The following is an 8,826-nucleotide window of genomic DNA, read 5'->3' as shown; positions in this document are numbered from 1 at the left end:
TTTTGGTAACCTTGAACAATTATGCTACCAATTAGATTTTGCTAGTAGGTATTGTTCTCCTTTGGCGGTTTTCCTTATGGGCTTCCCCTCGAGATTTTAAAATTCGTCTACTAAAGAGAGGTTTCCACACTCGTATAAGGAATGTTTCGTTCCCTTCTTCAGCCGATATGAGATTTCACAATCAATTCCTCTTGGGAGCCAGTGTCCTTGCTGACACACTGTTTGGTGTCTGACTTTGATACCATTTGTTACAGCCCATGACCATTGCTAGCAGATATTGTCCTCTTTTGACGGCTTTCCCTTTTGGGCTCCCCTCAAGGTTTTAAAACACGTCTACTAAGAAGAGGTTTTCACATTCTTATATGGAATGATTTGTTCCCCTCTCTAACCGATGTGAGATCTCACACTCCGTCAAACTTTTTGTTTTTGTTTTTGGGATGTAGCATAAATATGTTGTTTGTCTATATATTTCTCCACTCTCTGAAGCCTTTCATTCTGTCAAAGAAAATAAAAAAGAATTGGTATGTAAACGAACTTCGAAGTTGAAAATATTAAGTAGATCTTAATTTTATGGCTCAAATTTGCACCTTTTCACTGTGAAGTCTCTGTAACTCATTCTGATATTCCTCAAGTTTCTTCAGAGAAAGATCATTCTCATTCACTATGACAATAGGAGTGGAATCATCATTTTCATTCACTATTTCTGCAGAAATTTTCAGGATTTGTCCTTGTACGTCTCTGAACTGTTTCATCCTCTCCTCTTTTCTCAGCCGCATCTCCCTCAGAGCTGGAGTTATGGAATCAAGCTGCTCTTTCAAAGTTCCCGCCATCTTTTCTGGCTGATCAGACACGTCCAATCAACATATTCTATTGGGTGAGAACTTCGGTCATATCATATCATATTACATATAAAAATGATTGATGTTATGATTATATCGTGATAGCTGATCATTTTAAGTTGTGATTTGAACAGATGGAACAAGTTTGGAGGATAATCATTGCGTACCCGTCCAGGAAGAGAGCGTTCTCCAAGGGACAACAGAAGATGCGTAAACTCAGCCTCGGCTTCTGCAAGTTCTTGATGAAGTCGAGATCTCGACACGTTTGCGCCATCAACTTTTTTCCGGTAAACTTCTAGACACTCCTGTTCTAAATCCAGAAGAACTTTCTCTCTGTCAAACTGATCTTCTCCCACTTCGTCCCAAATCATCTGTTATCATTAGTTTACTTAAAGAAAGAAACAAATAAAGAAAGAAAGAAAAGAAAAATTCAACGCCCATGCCTGCAACTCCTTAAGTAGATATCCACATGAGGTTTCAAGCATAGTGGAACTTCGCATTCCAATTGGGGTTTGAAATGAAGCCATCCTTTCTTGGAAACTTTGGATTGGATTAGATTGGATTGTTTTCCTGAACCTCAAGCCTGCAAAGTTTGAGGTAATCAACTGAAAGTGCAGGAAAAGCTTGAAGTGGGTTGGAGAAAGAGAAAGTGAGTGAGAGAGAGAGAGAGAGAGAGAGGTGGGTTTTAGTTTTTGCTTAAACGACAAGCGTAGGGTGTTTGTGACAGAGGGTGGGTATTATGCGTTTTGTGTATGCTTCAGTTTCAAGATCGTCATTTATTGTGAGACCCTACATCCGCTCGGAAAAAGAAGGAAATATTTTTATAAGGGTATGGAAACCTCTCCCTAACCTACGTATTTTAAAAATCTTGAGGAGAAGCCGAAAAAGAGCCCAAAAAAAACAATAGAATACATTAACCTCTTCAGCTTTTATCCTAACCTTCCTCTTTCCTTTTCTCCCTCCATATCATTTCTTCTTCCATTTTATTAACCATTATTAACCATTAAGACAGCAAGTCTCCGTCTACCTCCATTAATAAGATGGTCTCTCTTATTCCAAGTCCTTCTCACTCCTACACCTCTTTACACTCTCTCCTCCTTTAGCACCTCCCAAAAAACAAAAAACAAAAACTAAAGCCTTGATTCTCAAGCAATCAATATGATTATGAATTCAAAATTAGCCTTACTTTGTGTGGCAATAAAAAACAGTAGGATCAAACACTTGTCTTATAGCGGTAACCTCTAAATCTCGAGTCATGTGGCGTTTCAATCCAGTTCCAATAATGCACTTTTCAAATCGAGAAAGTGGGACTACTTGTTGACGATGCATATTAGAACTCATTAAAGCATGATTTGCATCATTATGTTCGATAAAAGGAACGAGGAAAGCTCCACCCATTCAATAGTCGAGAATTCTTGACGCTATCGAGCTGGAACACGCAAGCTAGCCATTCATACCTTGATGAACAAAATGATAAGTGGAATGATTGTCATGTTTAGTGAGACAAATGGTGTTGGTTGGTTATGTACATGAAAATTTCGATCTACGTTGGTTTGAAACAGAGCTAGCTTTATATTATTTGCTGCAAAAACAAGATTTTGCTTTCCTCAAATTTCTAATTGTAGGTTTGTTTGTTTGCTTGTTCTCACCTTATTCTGCCTTTTATCTTTTTAATTATTATTACTTGTTCTTTCTTATCAGGTTGAAAGTAGAATGGAGAGAGGTTAGGGATACCAAGAGTGTGAAGGACTCAATGAAACTGATAAAGACATTGGCGTTAGTGACTTCACAGCTTGAAGAACTTAGAACACAAAACTCAAACCAACGAATTGCTTCCTCCATAGGTATTGTTATATTATATGCATTACATCCAAATATTACATATACTTCTTTATTCTTGATATCTAGATATATATATATATATATATTTAAGTACAATGAAGGTATAATTAAAAGAGTGAGGATTGACTAGTGGGGGCCACCTCCACATTTAGCTTAAAGTGAGAAATTATAGCTTAATTTATATTATTACACTTTTTGATGTTAAAGATCATATAAATGAGAATTAAATGGGCATATTGGGTCCAATCTTTACAGCCATTTGAGGAACTTTAGCATTATTAAGGCATATATTCTCAATTAAATTATAGAATTTCTTACTTTTTGTTGCTGTTAAGTCCCAACAAACTGATTTGAACGTTGGAATTAATACAATTAATACCAAATACTTTTCTTCCTATGTTCTTCAACAAATATTGTCTTTTATTATTAGTATTATTATTATTATTATTTGGGTTAAATCAGATTAAATTGTACTATATATTACAATTATTATACCTTTATGCTTTGAATTTTTTTATTAAAAAAACTTGAACTTTGAATTTCACTTTTTTTTTTTTTTATAATAAAAATTACGTAGTATTGACAAGTGACTGTAATCACAAGTACGATACATCTGTTCCACTAAAAGCAAATGAAGATGAAATACAGCGTAATGATGCCAATATTTTGTACCTAATCAATTTGTGTAACTGCAAGAATACAATATCTATAACATGATCCAAGCCATGAAAATACAAAAGAATTCCTATTACAAACAGCCAGCTCAAAAACAAAATCCCCAAAAATTCTCAAAATGTTCTATACAAGCCTGCCTCCACAATTAGAACACTCCCAAGCCAGTCAAGCTCATGAGCCATGTTACAAGGGTGGTCTCGTTTTTTTTTTGAAAGAACGTGAAACTACAACTGAATATCAATCCGCGAAGCTTGAGACGAGGAAGATTATCGAAATCAGCAGCGGAAAGTTGATGATTTACTTTGAATTGTTAGGAAAGTGAGAGTTTAGAGATGCTGTACCGGAAAAAACAGGGCTACAGTGTTCATCTTCTTCGCCACCAGTCCGGGATTTTCAACCGTCTGCTTCGGTGAACAGCAAGTTTGACAGCGGGAAGCCTGTGCTTAACCTGTCTCCATAACATGTTGACGGCATCTTCCTTTTCAGGAGGGTACTGAAATTCATAGTGATGGGAGATATTCTTTAGTTGCTTCCACATTTCAATCCATCTCTCTTTAGGAAATTGCCTGAGTTTATCAACCATGTAACCAGGTTGCAGTGCCTCTTCGAACGAAAAAAACAACGAGAATCGAGTGTAGTCAATTTCATCCTCAAATGGCAGCTCTATTTGATCACTAACAATGACAGGAACACAGTGGCTTACAATAGCATCGAATAGCCGACAAGATGATGGCGTGTCTCCTGCAGGATGCAGGCAGAACTTTGATGAACGCATCCCTTCAGAAGACTGGAGTAACAGAAGAAATAGAAAAGAATGAGATACACTGGATTTTCTTCTATTAGTTCCTTACCATAAAACCTCACAAAACAGACCTACCCATATGAAAACAAACTTTTCTTCTTCAAAAAGTTCATTTGTCTTGGTGAGCAAAGGGAGGGAACCTAGGCTCTACCCACAGAAGAGAAATTCAAAAGGTAAAAATAGTATATTGTTCACAGAGTTATCTTGTTTCTTGGACCTCTAACCTTCTTTACCTACCATCCAAAACCACCCCATTTTTAGATTAGACATGAGAAAAAGGATTATGGGCTTTTGATTGAAAGCATACAACAAGTATTGATACGAAAAATGGTTCGAGTTTAAAGCAGCAGAGTAGAATGCACAAAGTTTTTCCAATACAAATGGTCAAATGGAAATTATTTAGCAATAAGCTAACTGCATCTACATCATACCGTTTCTATGCTTTTCTCCGTTGCAGCGCTACGTTCATAGTGAACATCATCGTAACCATCTAATATCTTAGCCAGTTTGACACGAATAATTCCATCCTGAAACATGTTGATAGGAAATATCAGTTACTAACAATTACAAGTCAAAACACATCTCTCCTTCCCCAAGAAAAGAATCCCATTTTGGAATGGGAGGGTATGTATCAGCCATGAAACTTTAGTCACTTACATCTTTTCTGAACGTCTTTCCCTGAAAGAAGAGTAATGTCTTCCGAGACTCGAATGGATCCTGAGGGTCATCATCAATGAAAGAACTCACGACATGCACATACGGAGCTACCACGTCTTTTCCCAAATTCGACATGGCTTTTGGATAGCGGCCGAAATCCACTACAATTTGTATCGAGGCATTCACCTGGTCTCGAAGAAATCTGAAGGCATTAGGATGTGTCATGGGAATGACATGGTCTCTACCCCTAGACCTCTGCCAATACTTAGATTCGCTCAAGAATTTCATAAGTTCGATCTGAGGAAACATCAGTAAGCCAATCAATTGACTGAAGTACAATTCACTTTATCTGCATGACTCTGAGGAAACACAGGATTTGCATCTTTCTGATCATATAAACTAACATGTCTATCCCTGATCTGAAAATTCACTCAATCTGAGATGATTAAACTGTATCGGATTCACTTTTAAGTAAGAATACAGTAAAGCTTTCCCCCTTTACATCCACTTGCTCATTGTAAAGCCATCAACAGAAGCGTAGATGGAAAAATTGAATATCATCACAATCCAAGAACTGCACTAGAATCAGCTAAATGTAGCACAATCAATTTGAAACATAATAGACATGCTATAGTTAAAGCGTCCAATGCCTTAATAGAGGATATTGCAATGCCCTAAATAAGGAATTGATTCGAAACTACATAATTCCACAAGAGCCACGAACTTAAAACTGTATTACCAAGTACAAGGTACCTGCAATTGGTGATCAATCTCCGTGGCCGGATCGGTCATGTTGTGTCCATGTGAATTGAAACTCAACGAAGAGAAAAACGGCACAAAGAAGGCATCGGCATTCTCTGGATCCATGACTCTAACCACGTCTCTGCCATCACCAGCACCTTCATGTATAAGCGAACCCATCATCCAATACTCCACACTATGCTGCCGCTTCAACCCCCAGTTTTTGGGCCATGGCGGCCAAGTGGAGGCGGTGACTGGAGTCTGGTCCAAGTTTCGGCGATTCATAATCCCGACATTAAAACGACGGGGAAGATCGTACATGTACACCCGGAGAGGAGAGTCGGCGGCACATGGGAAAGGGGAAATTGGCTGAGACTGAAGCAGAGTGAAGAAGTGCGATCTGATGTCGACGGTTCCGACAAGAACTAAACAAGAAATGAAGAAGATGACTGAAAATACGAGGAAGAATGTAGCTTTTCGATGCATTTCCGGAGATCATCGCCCACAAATTCTCTCTGAACCGAGTTCTTGTGAATTATAACCAGACGGTTCGTTTCTCGGTTGCGTTCAAAAGAGAACGAGTTATTATTAACTTGGATAAATTATGAAAATTACCATTAAAAAATACCCATTAATATTAAATTCCAAAAATACCTCTCATTTTTTAATCTAAATTAATAAAAATGTTTAATGTAATTTATCTATAAAAAAAAATACAAAACTTTTAAAAGTTTCAATAAAGTTTAAAATATATATATGAAAAGATAACTAATTATTATTAACCTTGGATAAATTATAGAAAATATCATTCAAAATGCCCATGAATATTAAAGAAATTGCAAAAGTACCCCTCATTTTTTAATCTAAATTAATAAAAATATCATTAAAAAATATACCTAAGAGATTTAAATAATAACTTTAAATTAACAAAATAAAAATATTTGTTTGAAATATGCTTTTATTATTAATAAACGTATCATTAACAACCATTATTTTTATTAAAAAAAAGTTAACAATTTTTTTACTATTAATATATAGACAAAAATCGTCTAACTAGACCATGATTTTGCGACCGTAGTCTACTATAATATGGTTTATCATATCAATCATAGTTAATGGAAGTCATGGTGTATGATGGTCTTGATTTGTACTCTTATCTAAAATTGATTCCTTGCGTGGTAATAAAGTACGAACAACTCATATATTTCTAAAAAAAAAAGTGATAAAAAAGCATAAAAACATTAAATAAAAGAAATATATTCAGGCACGACATTATATGAATGGCCCACGTATTTAAGTCGAAAAATGTTTGTCAAGGGACAAATTATTCAATAGAGTCGTCATTATCTTATCCTTAAAATCAGTTAATATAGTTTTTTAAATTTATCAGCTACTCCACTATTTCTCTTATATATTAATTGACTTAATTAATTAATTTATTTATTTTGTTTACGATTTTGTAGAATAATTTTGAATAATTATAACACTTAAAATCACCCAACAAACTTATTTGGATGCATCCCAATTCCAAAATCCCTTTCTGAGCACGCAATCGTCACCATTCACAAAAATCCAAAAGTTATTAGATGCCAATTAAACGGGCACGATTGCATTAAATGGAATCTTCAAAATACACGCGTAGCATAGAATTATATTACCAAAAACGGCGTCGTTTTGGCAGCTCGTTTCTATAATTCGCCGTCTATCGGTGGCTTAACCGATGATTAGCACATAATTTTCATCTTAAGCATTTTGTATAAATAGAACGGCTTGAAGACAGTGGATTATGCAAATTAGTTCACATTGGCATCGTCGCGCCAAATTTACAGAGTTCAGATTCAGATCGTTGAGCTGGTGGCGATGGCTCTCCGATTCAATTCCGATGATGCGACTGGCTATAAGCTATTGCTCTGTTTAGCTCTCATGTATGGCCTTATGTCGATGCTGGTTCACTCCATTGTTCACATGAAGTTTGTCAAGCCGCTCGCAATTGATGCGCCTCTTCATCGATTCTCTGAAGCCAGAGCGGTGGAGCATGTAAGAATTTTGTCTCAAGAGATCGACGGTCGTCAGGTATGCGGGTGTTTGCATGCATTTTAGTTTGCTTCTACCAGGAAACTTCATTTTGGATGATGATTTGAGCTTTTCCAGCTCTGTTTCTTTCACTTGGTAACCACTAATGTGCGCTTGGGAAGAAACCAGCAATTGATTTGTCATTTTTGATAAATAAACAGCTTAATGTGTTTGTAAGATTTAGTCTTGGGTTTATGTACGCATATATATGTATATTTTGTAGGAGGGCCGTCCTGGTTTTAGAGAAGCTGCTCGATATATAAAAGGGCAGTTGGAGATGATGAAGGAGCGTGCTAGTGATAAATTCCGGTCAGCGTAGTTTCTCATGTCGACTAACGAAGCTATTCAATTTTTAATTGCTTCTGTTGTTTTATACTGACGAAATGGTCCGCTATGTCATACCTGCATGTGCTTCTTGATAATTGAAGTTTGATTGCTGTATTGCTGAAGTTGTGTATTTACAGAATCGAGATCGAAGAGACAGTTGTTGATGGTTCCTTTAATATGATGTTTCTGGGCCACAGCATATCACTGGGATATCGAAACCACACTAATATCTTAATGAGGTATACTTGAATTTTCATTTTAAATATATAATTGACCTGGGAACTGCTGGGAACGGCTTAAATCTCTTATCACTGAACGAAAAAGAATTCGTGATGTGGGATTAGTCATTCATGCGTTGTGATTCATGTACCAACTTCCGAATAACAAAGCATAGCCTTTTCAGGCAGTATGACTAATTTACTATGACTTCACTCTTGTTGGATGACAGGATTTCATCAGTGGACTCACTAGACACCGACCCATCAGTTCTAATAAATGGTCATTTTGATAGTCCACTTGGTTCGCCGGGTGCCGGTGATTGTGGCTCATGTGTTGGTGGGTACTGGAAAACCCTTGTCAAAGAAAAGTAACTCCGCACTACTTTGATTGATCACGACACTCTCTTATCACATATTTCATTGTCACAGCATCAATGCTAGAAGTTGGCAGACTTATTGTAGACTCTGGATGGATCCCTCCTCGTCCTGTTATTTTTCTTTTCAACGGTGCCGAAGAGCTGTTTATGTTGGTAGGAATTCAGGCTTTTGTTCTTACCGAAAAATGAACTTTTAACTTTCCACTATTATTGTATTTGTGGCAGCCTTCATGATTATAATTTGTGCTTTAGAGGAAGGTATAATTCAAGAGTTT

The 8,826-nt window shown here is 36.6% G+C and overlaps 3 protein-coding genes and 1 long non-coding RNA gene across 5 annotated transcripts; 2 read left to right on the top strand and 2 right to left on the bottom strand.

The window, feature by feature from the left end:
- Positions 1-388: 388 nt before the first annotated feature.
- LOC111786112 (65-kDa microtubule-associated protein 8-like) lies at positions 389-1,613 on the bottom strand. The gene is made up of 4 exons (XM_023666459.1): positions 1,283-1,613; positions 1,007-1,210; positions 588-839; positions 389-495 (listed from the first exon to the last, which is right to left on the bottom strand). Exons 1-4 carry the CDS (start codon positions 1,364-1,366, stop codon positions 412-414), a joined length of 624 nt encoding a protein of 207 aa, XP_023522227.1. The 5' UTR covers positions 1,367-1,613; the 3' UTR covers positions 389-411.
- LOC111786113 lies at positions 450-2,717 on the top strand. Its single transcript, XR_002813752.1, has 4 exons — positions 450-521; positions 771-874; positions 974-1,126; positions 2,541-2,717. It is a non-coding gene; the product is annotated as an uncharacterized LOC111786113 (long non-coding RNA).
- Positions 2,718-3,324: 607 nt separating this feature from the next.
- Positions 3,325-6,124, bottom strand: LOC111786111 (probable arabinosyltransferase ARAD1). Of its 2 annotated transcripts, XM_023666458.1 has the most exons (5): positions 5,569-6,124; positions 4,816-5,112; positions 4,590-4,685; positions 4,060-4,143; positions 3,741-3,959 (listed from the first exon to the last, which is right to left on the bottom strand). In XM_023666458.1, the coding sequence occupies exons 1-5, from the start codon at positions 6,040-6,042 to the stop codon at positions 3,879-3,881; spliced, it is 1,032 nt and encodes a 343-aa protein (XP_023522226.1). In that variant the 5' UTR covers positions 6,043-6,124; the 3' UTR covers positions 3,741-3,878. The 2 variants fall into 2 exon arrangements, with proteins under 2 accessions (XP_023522225.1, XP_023522226.1); XM_023666457.1 differs by having other exon boundaries at positions 3,325-4,143.
- A 1,178-nt stretch (positions 6,125-7,302) lies between these two features.
- LOC111786110 (putative endoplasmic reticulum metallopeptidase 1) lies at positions 7,303-8,755 on the top strand. Its single transcript, XM_023666455.1, has 5 exons — positions 7,303-7,629; positions 7,853-7,938; positions 8,094-8,195; positions 8,405-8,511; positions 8,604-8,755. Exons 1-5 carry the CDS (start codon positions 7,417-7,419, stop codon positions 8,738-8,740), a joined length of 645 nt encoding a protein of 214 aa, XP_023522223.1. The 5' UTR covers positions 7,303-7,416; the 3' UTR covers positions 8,741-8,755.
- Positions 8,756-8,826: the final 71 nt, after the last annotated feature.

The sequence above is a fragment of the Cucurbita pepo genome, unplaced genomic scaffold (assembly GCF_002806865.2).
Source record: "Cucurbita pepo subsp. pepo cultivar mu-cu-16 unplaced genomic scaffold, ASM280686v2 Cp4.1_scaffold001037, whole genome shotgun sequence".
Taxonomy (NCBI): domain Eukaryota; kingdom Viridiplantae; phylum Streptophyta; class Magnoliopsida; order Cucurbitales; family Cucurbitaceae; genus Cucurbita; species Cucurbita pepo.
The sequence above is the reverse complement of the archived record's forward strand: the minus strand, read 5'-3'. Positions and strand labels throughout refer to the sequence as shown.

What these genes read in the sequence shown, in the direction of transcription:
- LOC111786111 (XM_023666457.1), bottom strand. Translation starts at nt 6,042, where the DNA reads ATGCATCGAAAAGCTACATTCTTCCTCGTATTTTCAGTCATCTTCTTC. An exon ending in GAAAGACGTTCAGAAAAGAT is followed by an intron (nt 4,686 to 4,815) that starts GTAAGTGACTAA and finishes AACATGTTTCAG; the next exon opens with GATGGAATTATTCGTGTCAA. An exon ending in CGGAGAAAAGCATAGAAACG is followed by an intron (nt 4,144 to 4,589) that starts GTATGATGTAGA and finishes CTGTTACTCCAG; the next exon opens with TCTTCTGAAGGGATGCGTTC.
- LOC111786112 (XM_023666459.1), bottom strand. Translation starts at nt 1,366, where the DNA reads ATGGCTTCATTTCAAACCCCAATTGGAATGCGAAGTTCCACTATGCTT. An exon ending in AACGCTCTCTTCCTGGACGG is followed by an intron (nt 840 to 1,006) that starts GTACGCAATGAT and finishes GTGTCTGATCAG; the next exon opens with CCAGAAAAGATGGCGGGAAC. An exon ending in AGAGACTTCACAGTGAAAAG is followed by an intron (nt 496 to 587) that starts GTGCAAATTTGA and finishes TTTCTTTGACAG; the next exon opens with AATGAAAGGCTTCAGAGAGT.
- LOC111786110 (XM_023666455.1), top strand. Translation starts at nt 7,417, where the DNA reads ATGGCTCTCCGATTCAATTCCGATGATGCGACTGGCTATAAGCTATTG. An exon ending in CACACTAATATCTTAATGAG is followed by an intron (nt 8,196 to 8,404) that starts GTATACTTGAAT and finishes GTTGGATGACAG; the next exon opens with GATTTCATCAGTGGACTCAC. An exon ending in TGATTGTGGCTCATGTGTTG is followed by an intron (nt 8,512 to 8,603) that starts GTGGGTACTGGA and finishes TCATTGTCACAG; the next exon opens with CATCAATGCTAGAAGTTGGC.